At 46.3% G+C, this 21,244-nt stretch overlaps 1 protein-coding gene across 1 annotated transcript in view; it reads left to right on the forward strand.

Annotated features, from left to right (window-relative positions):
* Nucleotides 1–21,244, forward strand: part of KIAA0556 (KIAA0556 ortholog) — a 241,683-nt gene that overhangs the window by 132,761 nt on the left and 87,678 nt on the right. Inside the window, exons 7-8 of the mRNA XM_011933461.1 lie at nt 5,367–5,634; nt 9,202–9,333. Of these exons, the coding sequence (XP_011788851.1) occupies nt 5,367–5,634; nt 9,202–9,333 (400 nt within the window). The remainder of the gene's footprint in view (nt 1–5,366; nt 5,635–9,201; nt 9,334–21,244) is intronic.

Genomic DNA, 21,244 nt, shown 5'->3' on the forward strand with positions numbered 1-21,244 from the left:
AAATCAGATAACATTGTATCTCTGCTTAGAACCCTTCAGCAGCTTCTCATAGTGCATAGAACAAAATCCACACTTCCCTGAGGCCCACAAAGCCCTGTCCCCTGTGACTGCTGCCTCCCTCTAGGGAGCATATGCCCTCCAGCCGTTCCTGCCTCCTGGCCTTTGCCTCTGCTCTTCCTACCCCCAGACAGCCTTGTGTCCCAGACACTACCGGGTGGTTCTTCAGCACTCAGTCTTCCCTGACCACCATTCATCAGGGCCCCCTCAGGCCAGTCGCCCTGTCGCATCATCCAGACAAGGGCCTCCTTCATAGTCCTGGCCACCTCTGAAATGCCTCTGTTTATATTTATACGTCGCCTGGCTGTCTCCTCCTGCCCCACACTGTATGCTCCTATAAGGCCAGAGGTTTGCCATCTTGCTCTCCACTGCTACCTCCGCTCTTAACAGAGCACCTAAGCACATGTGCATGCATGAAGCCTTAATGAATGGTGGTTGCCATATTGTCTTCCCCACTGGCTGGGCCATGACAGATGCAAGAGAGTCTGTCATGCGTGGATAATCTAGAAGGAGCAAGGAGGCGTGGCGGAGTGCAGAAGTCACAGCTATGCCACTTAATCACTGTGAGAAGTTGGACCAGCATAAAGGCTGGTCACAGTTCCTCAAATTTGGGGGTATCCCCACAATTCAATCACTCAAAATGTGGGGTTGCAACATAGTGAAGGTCATGAAGAGGCCAGAGGAAGTCTGCTCAGCTGACCATGGGTGCAAGGATCCTAATGCCCCATCCAAATCCTTCCTGAAACTGGCCATCTTTGGTGGCTGCACTTGGCCTTAGACATCAGTGGGGACGATTTGGGGCCCTGGGACTGAGATTTCCGGGACAGTGACAGCAGTCTCCCAGCTAGGACTGTAATCCACAGTGACTGGGCAAGAGTAGGGGCTGCAGAGAGAGGGATGCGCCCATTGTTTTCTCACCCAGCCTTGCCCCCACCCCAGCAGAACAGAACCTAAGTTGACCTCACTTGAGAATGGGAGTTGGGCCAAGCATAAGAGCCAATAGGCTATCTTGTTTTAACTGAATTCATGTTATCCCAGGGTTTTACTCTACCTATCTGTCTTACAGGGTTTTCTGAGGATCAAAGGAGAGAAAGGGTTGAAAATGTTTTATAGAATACAGAGCATTATTCTACTGTAAAGGATTACTAGTTTTACAGCTGCCGAAATTGCTGTTAAACAGCAGGTCACCTAGGAACTCGCGTTGCCCTCGGGAGGAGCAGTGAATCTGTTGCCCCTCCAACTGCCCACCACTGTCAGACTTTGAAGACATAAGCCATGACCTCAGTCTGGTTTGCATGAAGGTTGCATGAACCATCTCAATACACTCAATTAGGAGACCTGGTGTTATGTTTTTAAACACCAGCAGTGAACCCGCACTTGCTTTAATCGTTTCTCAACCTTGACATTTTGGCCGGATCATTTTTTGTTATAGGGCTGTCCTGGACATTCTGTTATGTTTAGCAGCATCCCTGGTGTCCATGTAATAGATGCCAATAGGACGACTCTCCCCGAGTTCTGATCAAAAATATCTCAAGTCACTACCGGATGTCCCCTGGAGTTGGGTGGGGGGACAAAATTATTCCCAGTACAGACCTCTGCTTTAAAGCAATTCTGCAAAGTAGGGATTTGTTAATCTATTTTTATGGATGTCAAGATGCAAGTCAAAGGAGGTAAGTAACTTGCTAAGGGTCCTGTCACTGATGTCACCTCCAAGGTACGTGAGGGCACTTTGCGTCTGCACACAGCCACCACCCAGTCATCAATGGAATCTATTCAGTCATTCAGCAGATATTGGTCGAGCACCTACTATGTGCCAGGCAGTGTTTTAGTTGCCCAGTAAATATCACTGGTATCTGGGTGTGGTGGCTCATACCTGTAATCCTAGCTACACAGGAGGCTGAGGTGGGAGGCTCACTCGAGCCCAGGAGGCCGAGGCTGCAGTGAGTTGTGATCACACCACTGCAGTGGGCAACAGAGATAATTAATTAATTTTATTAAAATTGTATCACCAATACTTGATATCAAGGGATGGAAGGGGAGAACTCTAAAAAGAGACAGCTGTATTTATTTCCTATTTGCTGCTGTAACAACTTGCCGTAAACTTGGTGGCTTAGTTCTGGAGGTCAGAAATCCAAAATCAGTTTCACTGGTCTAAAATCAAGGCATTGGCAGGACTGCATTCCTTCTGGAGGCTTGAGAGGAAAGCTCATTCCCTTGCCTTTTTCAGACTGTAGAGGCCACCTACATTCCTTGGCTTGTGGTCACGTCCTCCTGTTTCAAATCCAGCACTATAGCTTGCTCCTCCCTGACCTCTGCTTCCATTCTTACATATTCTCTATTTGACTTTGATCTTCCTGCTTCTCTCTCATAGGACCCCTGTGATTACATTGGATTCACCTGGATAATCCAGGCTCCTCTCCCCATCTGGAGATTCTTCACCTGATCACATCTTCAAAGTCCCTTTGCCCTGTAAGGCAGCATCTCCACAGCTCCCAGGGGCTAGGATATGGACTTCTTTGGGGACCATTTATCCAGCATACCACAGACTACCCTCTGGCCCCCAAAGATTCATCTCCATCCCACATGCAAAATCCATCCATCCCATCCCAAGTTTTCCAAAACTCTGAATCCATTACCGTATCAACTCAAGTCCAGAATATCATCTAAGTCTCATCAGCTCAAAACTCCAAAATCTCATCATCTAAATTGGTTATGGGTAAGACCCTGGGTATGACCTATCTTGGGGCAAATTTTTCTCATCTATAAATGAGTGAAACTAGAAAACAAGTTATCTGTTCCCAAATACAATGGTGGATCAGGCATAGGATAACAATTAACAACATTCCTGTATGAGTCTGTTCTCATACTGCTAATAAAGACATACCTGAGAATGGGTAATTTATAAGGGAAAGAGGTGTAATGGACTCACAGTTCCACATGACTGGGGGGGCCTCACAGTCATGGCAGAAGGCAAAGAAGGAGCAAAGTCACAGCTTACATGGTGGCAGGCAAGAGAGCTTGTGCAGGGGAACTCCCCTTTATAAAATCATCAGATCTCGTGAGACTATTCTCTACCACGAGAACAGTATGGGGAACTGCCGCCATGATTCAGTTCTCTCCACCTGGCCCCACCCTTGACACATGGGGATTATTACGTTTCAAGGTGAGATGTGGGTGGGGACACAGTCAAATCATATCAAAATTCCCATTTAAAAGGAGAGCAAATAAAAGGGAAAAAAGAGGAATCACCAAACCCAGGCAATTTTAAAGCCCAATGGGTAAACTCCATTAGCTTTCAAGGCCTGGATATAATTCTCTGTGGTTCGGGGCTCTGTTCTCTTGGCCCACAGCTCCATCCTTGGAGTCATTCTTCCTTTTTCAGGAAGAGCAGCCTGTGTTTGTAGATGAGCCATTTCATCAGCCAATTTCCTGCCTGTAGAATTTTGGGGAGTCTGACAACCTTCTTTCGTTCTGTTCTTTCTTTCTCCCATTCAGTCCAAGCTGGCAGTGTTTCTCCTGGTATGACATTCTCAAAAGTCATGTGGGACTCCCATGTATGTCTCTAGGATTTGCTCCTTTAGACAAGGGACTCCTCTGCAAATCTTTCTTGGAAAATCCCCCCTCTGTCCTGGCTTCCGCTGAGATGTCTAAGGGGATCCATGAGCCACATGTCTAATCTCCTGAAAGAGCCCTCCATACGACTGAATACTTTGCACTTTGCATCCTTCTGAGGTACAAGTACAAAGGTTGTCCAGCCACACCTTTAGCTTTATCTCCATAGCATACTTTTCTGACAGCGAATCTCCTAATTTTAGAATCTTCTGCAATCTGGATAGGCTAAAAATCATCCAAATCGCCAAGTCCTGGTTCCCTTTTCCTTAACAGTTCTTCCCTCAGTCTGTCTCTTTCCTCTCACATTTTACTTTAAGCAGCAGGAGAAAAACAGACTGAATCTTCAGCACTTTGCTTGGAAATCTCCTGAGTTAAATATTCAAGTTCATCTCTTACATGTTCTGCTTTCCACAACACTGTAGCACACAATTCAGCTAAGATTCTACTGCTACATAACAGGATTCCCTGGGCTCCAGTTTTCAGTTACATGTTCATTTCCTGAGTCCTCACCAGTGGTGTCTGTAACATCTATATTTCTATCATGGGTCTGTGTAGGATGATTTCTCTCTAAGATGGTAAAAGTGTTCTATACGGTGTTCCTCACTTCCTCCCAAGCCCTCGGGAGTTCACAGGTTCCAGGGATTAGGACATGAACATCTTTGGGGAGCCCTTATTCAGCCTACTGCAATAACTGTTATGTTTATTGGTCAATTATCAAACCTTTATTGATTGCTTCTCATTTTTTTAGAACTACATTGGATAGATACTATACAGGCTACAAGGGGTAGTATAGCTAGGCTGACCAAACATACTGGTTTGCCCAAACAGGGTCTCACTATGTTGCCCAGGCTGGTCTTGAACTCCTGGTCTCAAGCAGTCCTTTTGCCTCGGCCTCCCAAAGTGATGGGATTACAAACATGAGCCACTGTCCCAGCTCCGTTTATACTTTTTTTTGTCCCAGTGTAAATATAGTAGTGCTCGCTTTCTCTCTGAAATATCTTGGTTTGGGTGATTCATGTCCTGGTCACTCTAAGTATAGATCTTAATGCTTAGCCGTAAGGAATCTACAATTTCATGTAGACAAAAGAAACATGAAAAAAATCGTCAAGCAGTTGTAGTTAAGTGCTAAATAGTATGACATTTAGATGCTGCTCAACACCCTACAATATGCAGGACAGCCCCCAACAACTACCGGCCAGACATTTTACCATCTGGGATTTGAGGGTCATTTGGAGGCCTTTGGGAGTTCATAGTCAAAGCGTGGTCCCTGGACCAGCAGTATCAGGATCACCTTATTAGAAATGCATATGCTCAGGCCCCATCCCAGACCCGCTGAATCAGTGGGTGGGACTCCACAATCTGTTTGAACAAGCCCCAGATTTTAACAAGCCATATTGTCTGTTTCTCTCTCCCTCTCCTTCACATGTGCACTCCCCCCCCACCCCACCTTCCCCCAGCATCTCCAGGATACAAACACCACAGTTAATATGAACAACACTGCTCTGTCCAGGGAGTTGCTCATTTTCCCCTGCCCTTTGTTTTCTCATCTTCAAAGCAGTGACAACACAAGGGTTGAGATAATATTGTTAAATGTTAGTTTGGGAAGAATAATTCTTTGGTTCAAATGATATATTTTCAAATAAGTTTTTCTCAAGGTACCATATTTATCTCTCATCTCTCTTCTGGGCTTTTTGCAGGAGCTGAGAAAAAGCCTGGAACTTAGTGTAAATCTACAAAGGAAACAAAAGGATTGTTCCAGCGATGAGTATGACTCTATCGAGGAAGACATACTCTCTGAGCCTGAGCCAGAGGACCTGGCGCTGGTGGGCCATCCCAGAGATGACCGCCCTCCTTCCAGTGGGGTTTCAACACAGAAAGATGTTCCTGGGGAACAGGAGACAGAAGGACGCTCTGCCCCTGGCCCAGATACCCTCGTGGTGCTGGAATTTAACCCAGCTTCCAAAAGTGAGCTCTGTCTTGTGTATCATTTCTTTGCCATTGGTGTCTCTGCATCTAATAGCAGGACTTAAACTTCCAGTGGTCCTTTGACTTCCACTTTGGTTAGAGTGTCCCACAGGCCAGGGAGGTATATCAGTCAGGTCTCTGTTGATTGCAAGATGCAGAGCTTCCCAAAGGCTTCCTCAGGGCCCTGAAATTCCAGGTGGTAACTTCCTGGCAGAAGTTGGAGGTGTCTGTTCTGTACGTTGTAAGATGTTTTCCAGCATCTACATACCAGTTGGCTAATACACAGTAGCTTAAGCTGAGGGACTATTTATTGACTTGAGTAACTGAAAGGTTCTGAGATGTAGCAAGACTCATTTTCTCCCCTCTCCCTCTTCCTCTTCCTTTCCCCCATCTCTCTCCCATCTCCTCTCTTCCCACTCCCTTTTCCCTTCTGGCCTCTTCCCTCTGTCTTCTCCCATCTTCGTCTCCCTCTTGCTCTCCTTCTCCTTCTCTGCTTTCCTGTGTCTTGCTTCCATTCTTAGTAGACTATCCAACATACAAAGGCAGAATTGCCTTTAAATAAGACACTGACTTTGCAACCTCTCAGAAAGTGAATTTTTCTTTCCCCAAAGGCCCCAGCAAAAGTCCCAGACCTGGTTCTCCAACCCACACAGGGTCACATGCTGTCTTAGCTTGAATCACCATGGCTCTGATTGGCCAGGTCCAGCCAATAGGACTAAGGGGTGTGGTTATCACCACCCAGCCACATGATAGTGCAGTAAAGCTCTTATCTCCAGAAGAAACTCAAGGTGAACCTGAAGGAGGGAGGATGCTGGCACACACAGGGTCACATGCTGTCTCTGATTGGATCACTGTGGCTCTGATTGGCCACGTCTAACCAATAGGACTAAGGGGTGTGGTTATCACCACCCAGTCACACAATAGTACAGTAAAGCCCTCATTTCCAAAAGAAACTCAAGGTGAACCTGAAGGAGGGAGGATGCTGACACACAGAAACAGCAGCATCCAATGGAGGACGTTTGTGAAGAAAGATCTTGGAAAGTAGAATGAGCAAAACGATTGGTGAGGGGCAGGGAGGAGAGAGGAGGACTTGGGAGGTGAAGAGAGGCCTACTTGCAACTGTCTCCATCCTCTGTTCCTAAGCTTTGACTCGGGCTGGTCTGGCCTCTGCCTGCACCTCTGTCTTCTATTCATGTGCACTCTCAAAGCTGGGTGTGCCAAGAGGAGACAATCTTTTCTGAACCATGGTAAACCTAAGGAAAGAGAAATGAGGGAATGTTTGGAATCAGACACTATGTCAGTTTGTGAGGATTGCCATGACTAAGTACCACAGGCTGGTGGCTTAAACAGCAGGAATTTACTGTCTCATAGTTCTGGAGACTGGAAGCCTGAGATCAAGAGTCAGTTTCTTCTGAGGCCTTTCTTTGTGGCTTGTAGATGGCCATCTTCTCCCTGTGTCTTCCCGTGATCTTCCCTCTGTGTGTATCTGTGTCCTAATCTCCTCTTCTTGGGAGAAGTTATATTGGATTAGAGCCCACCCGTTTGACCTTGTTTTTACTTAATTACCTCTTTAAAGACCTTGTGCCCAAATACAGTCAGGGGTACTGGCAGCTAGGATTTCAATGTATGAGTTTGGAGGGGACTGGGCACAGTGGCTCATATCTGTAATCCCAACAGTTTTGGCAGCCAAGGCGGGAGGATCAGTTGAGTTCCAGATCAGCCTAGGAAACATGGCAAGACCCCATCTCTACAAAAAAATTTTTTAAAAAATTACCCAGACGTAGTAGTGCATACCTTTAGTCCTAGCCACTTGAGAGGCTGAGGCAGGAGGATCACTTAAATCTAAGAGGTTGAGGCTGCAATGAGCCATGATTGTGCCACTGCACTCCAGCCTGGGTGACAGAGTGAGACCCTCTCAAAAAAAAAAAAAAAAAAAGAGAGTTTGAAGGGGACACAGTTCAGCTCTGGAAAATCCACACCCAATAATGGACATCTCCAGAGAAGACATTTGTCCATCAGACATGCTGTCACCATGTTTGTTCTCACCCCAGACCCTGCTTGGGCTATTCCCTCTGCCCGGATGACCGCAGTCCCTTTCCTCTCCACTCAGAACCCTGAAACCTGGCTCTCTGCTTTTCCCTCCAGACTGTACTCAGAAGTTGCTTCTTGCACAAAGCCTTCTTCACACTCCCACCACATCCACTTAGGCCAGCTCTTCCCTGTGCTCCCGTAGCATCATCATGGCGCTGGGTTCACTTGCCCCAGTTGTCTTTCTCTCCACCCACCACACCTCCCCCTCCACCAGCCTGTAGGCACAGGCCAGCTCTTACCTTCCGCTTCCCCAGCATGCAGCACATGCCTGGCACATTGCAGCCCCTCAGGGAACCTTTGCCAAAAGAATAAAGGTGTTAGGCGCACCTGCGGGAGCAGCAAGTGGTCAGCACAGTGTTAATAATGGTCCCACGTGGGACCCACTGGGCCTGCAGATGGCATGGCTGCAGGGGAGATGGGGAGGGAGGGGATGGAGGTCTGAAGAGGTGACTGAGTCTCCACCCTGGAAAAGCAGGGGACCTGACACACATTCCTGGGTGTGAAGGGCCAGGCCACAGAACAGTTGATGCCAGGTACAGTTCGAGTGATACTGGGGCATAAAGTGAAAAGAGAGAATTTGAATTTCTTGACATTGTGCATGTTTTGTTTTGTTGGTTTTTTCTGAGATAAGGTCTTGCCCTGTCACCCAGGCCGAAGTGCAGTGGCACGATCATAACTCACTGTAGCCTCAAATTCCTGGGAGTGATCCTCCTGCCACAGCCTCCAGAGTAGCTGGGACTACAAGCACGTGCCAACATACCTGACTTTTTTTTTTTGTAGGGGGTGGGGACGGAGTCTTGCTCTGTCCCCCAGGCTGGAGTCCAGTGGCACAATCTCAGCTCACTGCAACCTCCACCTTCTGGGTTCAAGCAGTTCTCATGCCTCAGCCTCCCAAGTAGCTGGGATTACAGGTGTCTGCCACCATGTCCAGCTAATTTTTGTATTTTTAGTAGAGATGGGGTTTCACCATGTTGACCAGGCTGGTCTCAAACTCCTGACTTCAGGTGGTCCACCTGTCTTGGCCTCCCAAAGGGCTGGGATTACAGGCATGAGCCACTGTGCCCAGCCTATTTTTTTCATTTTTTTTTTTTTTTAGAGACAGGGTCTCACTATGTTACCTAGGCTGGTCTTTAACTCCTGGGCTCAAGCAGTTCCCCCACCACGGCTTCCCAAAGCACCAGGATTACAGGTGTGAGCTACTGCCTGGCCGCCTAGCCAAGAAACATTAAAATTTGAAAACCTGTGCATGTCCTAAAATCTTTTATGTACTTACCAAAATGTGGTGCTGGGCACACCATGGCTCTCAGCAAACTTGTTTCATCGCCTGCATTATTCATCTCTAATCCCAAACTACACAGAGTAGTTCCATAGACATTTGTTGAATGAGTAAGTGAATGAATAATGAACAAACGCCTGAACAGAATGCCCAACTTGCTTGTGCTCAGTGTCTTACATGAAACATTTGTTTTCCTACAGGTCATAAAAGGGAAAGGAATTTGTCTGCAAAGCGGAAGGACAATGCTGAGGTTTTCATTCCCACCAAACCTGAGCCAAACCTAACTTCCCAAGCCCCTGCTGTGTTCCCAGACCAGGAGAGGATATGCTCTAGTAAGAGTTCTGGGGGCCCCTGAGCAGGGGAGCAGGGCTGGGGCTGGGTCACTCTCTGGGGTGCCGTGATGGGAGGCCGCACTTCGTTACCCTCCTTGCAGAGGGCTGAGCTGCCCTTTAGCAAATGTATTAGTCAGGGGTCTGCAGAGCAACAGAATGGAAAGGATATGGAGGGAGAGTGAGAGAGAGAGCTTAGGATAAGGAACTGGCTCATGCAGCTGTGGAGGAGCGAGTCCTCTAGTTCAGGGGCCACCATGCAGGAGGAGCCTGTGTCGGAGGTGAAGTCCAAGGCAGTTGACTGGAGAAGTCGCCCTCACTTCGGGGAGGGCTGGTCTTTTTGTTTGATTCAAGCCGTCACCTGATTGGCCAAGGCCCACTCACATGGTGGAGGGCAATCTGCCTTACTCTCCTGATGAATATGTTAATGTCATCCAAAAATGCTCTTTCAGAAACACTCAGAATAATCTTTGACCAGTTATCTGGGTTCCCTGTGGCCCAGTCAAGTCAACGCATAGAAGTAACCATGAGAGCGACTTTCTGATTCCACCACCAAGATGTGGTTATCACTGAAAATTTCTTATATTTTTTATTTTTTACTCTTAAATGAACTTGCTTACTTCAGATGAGCAATAATATGTGCAAATGGTATACAATTCTGAAGGTACAAAAGAGTTGATGGTGAAAAGACCAACTTTGTCTATGTTCTAATGACATGAGAGGTTACATTTATTCACTACTTAGGATGAGCCAGCCACTATTATAAGCTTTTACTTCTATCATCTCATATAATCCTTATAAATAGCCTTTAAGGTAGGTTCTGCAATTGTCCCCATTTCACAGATGAGGAACTGAGGCACACAGCAGGCAAGTGGCAGCTGAGGCTTTGTAGCAGGGGCTGCCATGTTGGTTTACATTTCAACAAGATTCCTCTGGCTGCCATGTGGAGCCTGGCCTATAGGGAGCTGGGAAGGATACGAGGTGACCAAGGAAGAGACCAGGTGGTTCAAGATGTAGAGGGTGGGAGCTCAGTCTTGATGTTACCAGGGGATGGATCCAGACAGTCATTGGGCTTGCTAGGGAGCCAGTTGTAGGTATGAGATTAGTTGTGACTTTCTATCCTAAACAACCTAGGGTAAGAACCTAGGTGTTGGGGAGCCTGCAGTGATGGGGGGCCATGGCTTGTCATGTGGCTGAGTGCTATGGTTTGAATATTTGCCCCCTCCAAGACTCATGTTGAAATTTAATCCCTAATGTGGCAGTATTGAGAGGTGGGCCCTTCAAGAGGTGAAGAGGTCATGAAGCTTGTCCAGTGGATTAATGCATTCATGGGTTAATGGATTAAAGGGTTATCATGGGAGTGGGACTGGTGGCTTTATAGGAAGAGGAAGAGAGACCTGAGCTAGCACACTCATCCCCTCACCATGCACTGCCTCGGGACTCTGCAGAATCCCCACCAGCAAGTAGGCCCTCATCAGAGGCAGCACCCTTGACCTTGGACTTCTCGGCTTCTATAAGAAAGAAATTCCTTTCCTTTTGGTATTACCTAGTTTCAGTTGTTCTGTTGTAAACAACAGAAAACAGACTAAGACACTGGGGTAGGATCTGAGTCTGTGTCACTAGCAAAGGAGACTGAGGCAACCCAGGTCCTGGAGCTGGGATCTGTGTGTGCACAAGCCATGCGGTGCCAAGACCCCTGTCCTAGGTCTCTGACCTGCATCCTGCTTCAGCCTGTAGTGACCAGGAAGAACCGTGGCCAACTGGAACCTGCATCCCAGTGGGGCCTTCAGAGTCCCACAAGCAGTGGCTCAAACAATGGAAATGTATCATCTCACAGTTCTCGAGGCTGGAAGTCTAAATTCAAGGTGTTGGAGGAGCCAGACTCCAGTGGGGCAGAGCTAGCCCCAAACTGGTTGCTGGAGACCTTTTGGTGGGACCCAGAGCCTGGAAAGAGGCCTGCCTGGGGCCCGAGGAAGGTAGGAATGGGAGGCAACCCTGTTGGCATGTCAAGTTTCCTGCAGCTGATAGTATCACAGAGGTGTCACATCGTTCAATAGATAACGGAGAAATGATCTGTAGGGATCAAGAGCCAAATAGAACATGTAAAATGTCAGAAAAGTCTGACAAATTTTGGTTCTATCAGCTTTGGTGAGATGGGAGCTGGGAAAGGGATAGAGAGGAGAAGGAGGCATGGGGCGAGATGAAGGCCTGAGTCCGCTCTTGGGGCTCCCTCAGCATGTGGGGAGTGGGGGTGGCAGTCCCAGGTGCTATTGTTCCTTCTGCATCTCCTGGATTGGCCTCACCGACTGCCGTTCAGGTTAACAAGTCTCCAGTCTATCCTGCTGGTACTGTCTTCACTATGTGAACCAATCTAAATGGGTTTCCTCCAAAACAAGTTGGTAAAAAGGTATGCCACTGCATGAACCCCCCTAGAACCCCTAGTAGGGCAGGGGTGGCTCAGTGGTGGTCGTGTACCTTTCCCAGCATCCTACTAAGCTAACTGGGACTTCCCTCTTTTGTGTATGTGCCAAGATTGCTTTTTTTTCCATATTCAAGTAACAAAATTAAGAGTCAATACTTACAAAGCACTGACCTAGCTCCCAGGCTGTGTGTAGGACCACATATGTAATCTTGCATTTAATTATCCACACAGCCCCATGCAATAGATACTGCTGTTATCAATATTATTGTACAGAGGAGATGGAGGCACAGAGAGGTTAAGGAATCTGTCCAAGGTCACACAGCCTGTAAGTGATGAAGCCAGTATTTGAGAACCTGGACTGCAGAATCTCTGCTCTTAACTACTCCACTATAAGCCCCTCGTGTGTCAACTGAACTATTATTTGCCTAATTACCCACATTAGTTACCACTTAATTAATACTCACATCAGCCTAGTCCTAAGCAGTAACATGCCTGAAAATTGGAGGTTTGAGTCACTTGTTATGCTTTTTTCTCATGCTCATCAATATAAATATATTACTATTAGTATTTTATTGAATCAGGTATCAACTAAAATCATCTGGCATAGTGCATTAGTTTGCTAGGGCAGCCATAACCAAGTACCACAATCAGAGTGGCTCAAGCAATGGAGACGTATCATCTCACAGTTCTCAAGGCTCCAAGTCTAAATTCAAGGTATTGGCAAGGGCCATTTTCTGAAGGCACTGGGGAGTGGTCCATTCCAGGCCTCTCTCCTAACTTCTGACAGTTCCTTGGCTTGTGGCAACATAACTCCAATCTGTACATGGTATTCTCCATGTATGTCTCTGTCTCTGTGTCCAAATTTGCTGTTTTTATAAAGACAGAGAAAAGCCCAACCTAATGGCTTCGTCTTAACTTGATCATCTGCAAACACCCTATTTCCAAATAAGGTCACAGTCACAGGTACTAAGGGTTAGGGCCTCAATGATGTTTTTAGGGGACACAGTTCAACCCATAATATATGCTTTCATGTCCAGCACTTTGAGAAACAGAGCTTAATTAATTTATGATCTGCCTTTCTCCAAAAAGTTCTGACATGGACTAACAAATTTTATATACAGTAGGTAGTGCAAGACTTTGAAAAGTCTTTCAGGAGGTCGGGCGCAGTGGCTCACGCCTGTAATCCCCACACTTTGGGAGGCAAAGGTGGATGGATCGCTGGAGCCCAGGAGTTCGAGACCAGCCTGGGCAGCATGGCAAAACCCCATCTGTACTAAAAACACACAACAAATAACCTGGGCATGGTGGCACGCACTTGTAATCCCAGCTACTCGGGAGGCTGAGGCAGGAGAATCGCTTGAACCCGAGGGGCAGAGGTTGTAGTGAACTGAGATTGCACCACTGTACTCCAGCCTGGGCAACAGAGCGAGACTCTGTCTAAAAAATAAATAAATTAAATACATACATACATACATACATAAATTGAGGAAATGAAATTGGAGAGAAAACAAGAGTAGAAAAATAAGATGAAACCAGGGGGTGAACAAATGAATGCCTAAAGTAGTCACAGTTGTAACACTGAGCTTCCTGGCCACCATTGCAAAGAGGCATGCGTTCATATAAAAAACGCATGTCACTGGGTCCATTTAATAAAGATCAGATTACCAGCTGTTCCTGGTATTTATTTCCTAGGGCAGTTTGTTCCATCATTACTCTTAAAGAGGATACTATTTTAGGTAGTGGAATTCTTATTTTGAAAGGTTTGGAGCTCAGCCTTTCCTTCTTCAATATACTTGGCTCTAACATAAGTCAAATTTGAAGAAAGAGTTCTGTGGCTAAGAGGAAAGCTGAAAAGCCTGGCATTGTCACTACTCTCACACTGAAATGGGATTGTGGTAGAGCCACATCTCACCTAGATATTAGTCTGTAAAGGCAGCAAAAAGTGCAGGAGACCAGAGTTATCCTTAGAAATCCCTGAAATTGATGAGTAAGTGCAGCATGTAGGGGTTTACATAGATGACCTCATACAGATATATCAGCTCTCAGTAAGCCCAAGACAGTCAGTCTCTCCTCCAGTGTGGGAAAAATCAACAGCTTCTTGGCTGAGCCCCAGAAGAAGCAGTTGGCCTTGTTTAGCGTCAGGGTTGTAGGGAAAGTGTGTGTTTTTAGACACTGGCATCATGCTCAGGGCACTGGGATGTTCACACCACAGAGGCGCAAGGAACCTGAAACTTCCTAAATGTGCGGCAGAATCACAAACCAAGTCACTCTCCTTCAGACAACATCTGGAGGGTGGGCTGCTTATATGCTTTACTCTATATCTGGGGCCAGGGAGGGATGTCTTTTTTGGTACACACAGAATTTGACTTTTTATATCTTCTAAGGGAATTGAACCTTTTATCATTATGTGTTGTCTCTCTAGTAATGCTTTTTGCCTTAAAGTCTACTTTGTCTGACATAAAGCTACTTCCAGCTTTCTTTTGGTTAGTATTTATATGGTGTACTGTTTTTTATCCTTTCACTTTCAAACTTTCTGTATCTTTATATTAAGGTTTGTCTTATAAGCAGCATGTAATTGGTTTTTAGTTTTATCCTGTAACAATCTATGCGTTTTAATGGGAGCATTTAGTCCATTTATGTTTAATGTAATTGCTGATATATGTGAGTTTACATCTACTATCTTATTGTTTGCTTTTTATTTGTTCTTCCTATTTTATGTTTCTCTTTCTCTCCTTTCTTGCCTTCCTTTGAACTGATTGCTTTGTATTATTTCTCTTTTTTCCTGTCTATTAGCTTGTTAGTTATACATTCTTTTTTGTTATTATTATTCTAGTCATTACCAAAGATTACAACATGCATTCTTGACTTACTAGGGTTTACTTTAAATTAACAAGTTTACTACTTCTCATTTAGTGGAAATATCTTACAAACTCTAACTCCACTTTCTCCATTCTCAACTTAAATACTATTGTCATGCATTTTAACTCTCTCTAGCTTTTTAACACCACTAGACATTATTTCTAGTGATTATTACTACTGATTCTTATTACTAGACATTATTACTATTTTATATAATCAGTAATAATTTGGATTCGCCCACATTGTTAACTTTTCTGTGCCCTTCACTCCTGGCTACTTCCAGGTCACCCTCACTCCCAGACTGTAGCCTGAGCCTGTTGCAAGCTCTGCTCAACTTCCCAGCCTTGTGGCAGCTCTCATCAGAATCAGTAGCACCGTAAGAGGAAAGGCCTCCAAGATGTTGGGTCTACGTCTCTGAGTTTCTTTCTCCAGTCTACTATTATCCCTATAATTCTTCACAGCCCTGTTCACTTTTCAAACAGATCTCTTTTCTTCAAATAGATTTTTTAAAGATTTAAAAATATTTTCTAGGTTTCCTAGTTGTGTTCCAGAGAGAGGTTCGTCCGAATTAGATAGTCTGCTATTCCAGAAGTGTAACCTTTTGCTTGTAGCCCATAAAGAGTTATTTCTCCCCTTGCCCCTTTTTCTTAGACTAAGCCCATAAAATTGAATGTGTCAATTGAATGTGCGTGTGACGCAACTGCTAGAGAGCTTCATTCCTTTCTATCACTGCAACTGTCCCTAGTTCTAATGAAAGGGCCTCATGTCCTGTGTGACTCCAGCCTCAATCCATAAGTCTTCCAAAAAAGCTAATATAATCTCCTTCCAGAAACCTGTTGTCTTCTTGAGGATGAAAGAACATTAGTCTTTAATGCAGAAAGTTTACTGTCCAAGTTGTCACAGTGCTCTAGGAAAGTGATATATCTAAACCACTTTTCCCAGACAAGCTGCCAACCACAGAAATAAAGCAACACCCCTCAGTGTGAGTGAATTAGAGGAACCCGACAGCCCTGTACTTCATGTTCCTGTCAGGAAAACCCGCAACAGCAAGACCATTCTGCCAAAGTCCAGGGACTCCTAATATATTAGCCAGCGCTCATTAACAGCAAGTGGCAGAAACCCTAATCGGCCTAAGCAACAAAGGAGAATGTCTTGCTCACAGACCTAAAATTTCTAGAAGGGTAGATTTGGCCTCAGGGATGGTGGGATCCTGGTGCTCAGATGGTCTCTTGGGAAGCTGTTCCGTCACTTAGCTTTACACTTCTCTAGTCCAGAGGTTCTCAAACTTGGACATGCATCAGAATTACTTTTGCAAAGCCAATTAAAACATAGATTATTGGCCAAGCATGGTGGCTCACACCTGTAATCCTAGCACTTTGGGAGGCTGAGGCAGGAGGTTCATTTGAGCCCAGGAGTTCAAGACCAGCCTGGGCAGTGTAGTGAGACCTTGTCTCTATTTTGTTCTTAAATAAAATAATAATTTAAATAATCAGATTGGCCGGACATGGTGACTCTCACCTGTAATCCCAGCACTTTGGGAGGCTGAGGAGGGTGGATCACCTAAGGTCAGGAGTTCAAGACCAGCCTGACCAATATGGTGAAACCCAATCTCTACTAAAAATACAAAAGTTAGCCGGGCATAGTGGCGGGCACCTGTGGTCCTAGCTACTCAGGAGGCTGAGATAGGAGAATTGCTTGAACCCAGGAGGCAGAGGTTGCAGTCACCCGAGATCACGCCACTGAGCTCCAGCCTGGGCAACAAAGCAAGACTCCGTCTCAATAAATAAATAAAATAAAATAAATCAGATTATTGGGCCCCAGTCCTAGAATTTCTGCTTCAGTGTCTCTGAGGTAGAGGTAAGTGTTTTAATTCCTAGCAAGTTCCCAGGTGATCCTGACATTACTGGTTTAGAGAACACACTTTGAGACCCACATCTCTAGTTACTACCAGGCAGGCATTTCATTTGTGGCCCAGAGATGGCCCCCAGTGGCTCCAGGCTTCCTTTACTATCTGCTTTGCAATCCCCAGGTGAAAGAGACAGTTCTTTTCCTAGTTCAAGAACCAGCTCTCTCCTGAACCAGCCTCCCTCCTCCATGGTCAGGGAGAGGTAGTCTGGCATGGTCCAGGTTGAGCCAGAAGTGGGGTCAGATCTGCACAGATCCACTCCAGCCAGGGCCAGGAGTGGGGTTATATCCATCCAAAAGGCTGAGAAAGGTGAGGAAAGAATGGTTCCCTGGAGGAAACCATAGGTGCTGTGAAGATCATGGTGCCAGATAGACAAAAGCCACTGCTATCCACTTCATATAAAAATGAACCACATAGCTGGCCAGGCATGGTAGGTCATGTCTGTAATGCCAGCATTTTGGGAGGCTGAGGCAGGCGGATCACTTGAGGTCAGGAGTTTGAGACAAGCCTGGCCAACATGTCAGAACCCCGTCTGTACTAAAAGTATGAAAATTAGCTGGGTGCGGTGGCATGTGCCTGTTGTCCCGGCTACTCAGGAGGCTGAGGTTGGAGAATCACTTGAACCTGGAAAGTGGAGGTTGCAGTGAGCTGAGATCACGCCACTGGACTCCAGCCTGGATGACAGAGTGAGACTCCATCTCAAAACAAAAGTCAACCACGTAGGACATTTTGCCACAGATTCTACAGAGGCAGTGTAGAGCAACGGACTGTGACATCCAAGAGTAGAAGTCGTTTAGTCTGGGGGCCTTGATTGCTGTCCTTGAAAATCACCTGCATTCCTGGGCTCAAGGAGAGACAATGGCAGAAGGAAGACAGTTAGGGCTGCAGACAGCACCTGCCATCAAGACAAGTCCCAAAAGAAGCTTTAGAGATGAGAAGAACACAGGCCTTGACAAGCCAAGTCTGTCGGCTAACTATTACTGCCTGACAACCCACCCCAAAATGTAGTGGCTTAAAACAGCAACCGTTTTATGATTGCTCATGAGTCTGTGGGTGGACTGGGCTGTTCTGTAGTGAGCTAGCAGGTGGCTAGGCCAGATGGTCTAGGACAGCCTTACTCACATGTCTGGCAGTTTTCTTTGTCCTGAGGACCTTGGCTAGGACAGCCCATCTTGGTCCCATAGAGTCTTATTCTCTAGCACTGGTGATGTCAGGGCAGCAAGAGAGGACAAGCCCATGCCTGGGTGCTTTTTAAAGACTGCTTCGTCATGATTACTAATGTCCTGTTAGCCAAAGAAAGTCACCAGGCAAGACTGGCTGCCATGCCTCATGCCTGTAAGCCTAGCACTTTGGGAGGCCGAGGCGAGAGGATCACTTGAACCTGGGAGTTCAAGATCAGCCTGGGCAACAAAGTGAGACCTCATCTCTACAAACAATAATAATAATAATAAAGTTAGCTGGGTGATGTGGTGCATGCCTGTGGTCCCAGCTACACAGGAGGCTGAGGCAGGAGGATGACTTGAGCACAGGGAAGTCAAGGCTACAGTGAGCCATACTCATTCCATGGCACTCCAGCCTGGGTGACAGAGTGAGACCCCATCTTAGATAGATAGATAGATAGAAAAATAAATAAAAATAAAATGAAAGCCACCAGGCTAAGCCCAGATAGAGAAACAGACACCACCTCCTAATGGAAAATGCTACAAAATCACATTGCAGCAGTCCACATACAGGGATGGGGGGAGTTCGTGGCCACTTGCTGCCATTTCTGATGCCATAGATAGTAGGTAGCCTGATAACGTTGGCCCGTTTTGAAATGCATGGAGGATTTGGAGCACTCAGGCTTAGAACATTGTCCCAGGGCACACTCTCCCTTCCCCACCTCCCTCTTGGCTTTTAGAAGTGAGTGTGGACATCTGAAGACAAAACAGGGCTACGTCTACCATTTCCCTGCACTTTTTGCCACACAACATAGTTTACAGCTTCAAGGCCTATCAGGCATGTGACCACAGGGAGTGGGGTGCACTGTGGAAACTGGAGCACTTCGGCCCCGTCGAAAGGGGGCGCCATTACCCAGCTCCAGCCAGTGGTTCCCACGTGTGAATACTGTTCCAGGGTTGCCAGATGGTATTACTTTTCAGGAGATGCCAGGAATCCCAATTTTCAGGTGGATTTCCTTTTTTTTTTTTTTTTTGAACTTGGCATCTATTTTCAATTTTTCTAAAAAAGTGAAAGTGACACAATACATCTCTGTAAGCAGGTTATGCCTGTGGGCTGCTGGTTTATGATTGTTATAATAGACCCTTGTCCTTAAATTTCATATTGGCCATTTCGGTGGCTTCCCAGGTGACCTCCAAGGCCCCTTGCATGTAGTAAGGGGTAATTTTGCTGAGACTCTGAATTTGAGCTTTTCAAGTGACAGCTGGTGGCTGGTGAGCCAACCAGTGGCCTTGTGCCCTCACATCTTCTTTGTGACATGTGTTGCATTCATGGTAAATTTCCTGAATTGATACACCTTTTGTTTGTCTGTGAGAGAGAAGAAAGCCAAACACTGGTGAAGCGAAGAGAAAGCGAAATTAGTGGAAGAGGAATGGTTCTCAACCAGAAAAGAGCAATTTGGGAGAAGTTAAAATGTTCTATTTGGCTTTTGCTGGTGGCACAAATTGACTGTGTGAATAGATCCACCATCCTCTAGATCTGTGATGGGAATAAATCCACTATCATGGGGTGTTCAGGCTAGCATTCGCCCAAGTGAGTGATGAGAGCATCAAAAGGAATTAAAAGGTGTTTACCTCGTGCGTGCATGCATGCGGCATGAGGGAGTGTCCAGAGGGAATGTGATTTTGGAGAACGCGGGCACCGTGTAGGACAGTTCTGGAAAGCCAGGATGGGAAAAGCTCTGGTGGTGGAGCTGCAGCGTTGACTTTCACTTGGAGACAGGGTGATGTAATTTTAAAAAGCACCTTCTTAGCATAATATGACTCAAAGGGCACAGGCAGCTCCTGGTGATCATGCTGCTGCTGGAGGAGCATTTCCTCCCAAATGAAAGACGCTCAGGGGAAAAAGGGTCTGTGCAGATAAAACTGGTCTCTACTGAAGAAAGATGCCTTTGTGAATCTCCTTGTCCGAAAGGAAGTGAGCATAGGGCTGCAGCGGCCAAGGACAGATCATCCCACCTGCTCACAGGTCATGAGACGAGCTTCCAGGCTACCTCAGGGGCCCCTTGTTCCATCCCAGCCCCAGACTGATGAGGCACAAGAGGAACAGGCTCTTGCCCAAAGATTGGCAGTAAAAAGATAAGAGTCATCACATGGTTCTTTTTAGACAAATTTTATAAGTGCTTTATGCGAGAAATGGCAAAGGAGCTTGTGAATTTTAGGTTCTGCTTGTCCTGGTGCTGCCCAAGCCTTCTACCAACGTTGGTGTTTGCACCCCACGTGTCAGGTGCTGGCGCATTTGTTTAGCTTTGCACACAATCTTGGTCCCTTATTTATGGAATTGTCTATAGGGTCTAAAGGGAGCTTGAGTTTTTCAACTGTGCTTTACTGCAGATGATGGAGAGAACCATGTGGTTTGGTGATATTCACAAATACTTAGATTTACAAGGTTTGGGGTTGAAGTCATTTTTCATCCATCCATTCAGCAAAAATTATAATGCCAGGCGTCAGGGATATAACAGTAAACTAGATGGGTATGATCTCATGAAGTAGGTGAGGCTCTACAAGAACTGAGCCCACAACCTCTCCACCCTCATTGCTAACCATCCTTCCCCTTGCCCCCCATTACAGCCCCCTTGCCACTTCTCAGTGTGCTGACCTTGGCCCACCAGGGCCTTGGCACCTGCTGTTCCAGGCGGAGGGAACAGCAAGGTATTCCCAGGGCTCACTGCCTTCATGTCCCTACTCAGATATCCTCTTCCCAAATGGTACATCTCAAATGACCCCTGTGTGTCCCCTCCCGTCATGAGCAGCCCCTTACCCTCTGCATACTCCTGACCCCTGTCTGTCTCTGCTTTGTGACTATGAGGTCAATGAGGGCAGAAGTGTGCCTGTTCTTCTGACCCCTGTACCCCCACACCAAGAGCAGCATCTCACTCAACCAAAGAAGCTCACTGCATAGTGCAGGTCACAAGCCTGGTGACAAAGTACCTTTGACTTTGTGGATAACCCATTTCCGCAGTAGGGGTGAGGATGTGTCTATACCTTGGGGTGTTTTGGCTTCAGCTCCAGTATAGCTCAAAACCACATCCTTTAGCTTCCTTTATTCCTTTTTCTGGTCCTCCTAGCTATTTCAGGGACCTGATCCTTTTTGCACTGAGTAAAGAAGATACTGGTGAGGTCTTCCCCATCCTTTTACCTGTTGCTTGTTTCCATAACAATAAGAATGTGCAACACAGCTTGCTAAACAGAGCTTCTTCCAAACCTCATTCTCAGCCCATGTTTGTTTTACTTTCTCATCTCTCCTATTGCCCAGCAGGCCAAGTGACAGATGAGAAGGGCAAAGCAGCCTCCAGTGGGCGAGCAGAATCCCTGGCTCAAGTGTCTGGCAGCTCCTTACCTCTCTGTCCTCAGGAGCAGCATCAGGGATGATGATAAGAGACTGTACATCAAAGTCTGAAAATGGCCCACTTGATTTTTTTTTTTTTTGAGATGGAGTCTTGTTCTGTGACCCAGGTTAGAGTGCAGTGGCATAATCTCGGCTCACTGTAACCTCTGCCTCCCGGGTTC

Source organism: Colobus angolensis, unplaced genomic scaffold (genome assembly GCF_000951035.1).
Source record: "Colobus angolensis palliatus isolate OR3802 unplaced genomic scaffold, Cang.pa_1.0 Scaffold128, whole genome shotgun sequence".
NCBI classification, from domain to species: domain Eukaryota; kingdom Metazoa; phylum Chordata; class Mammalia; order Primates; family Cercopithecidae; genus Colobus; species Colobus angolensis.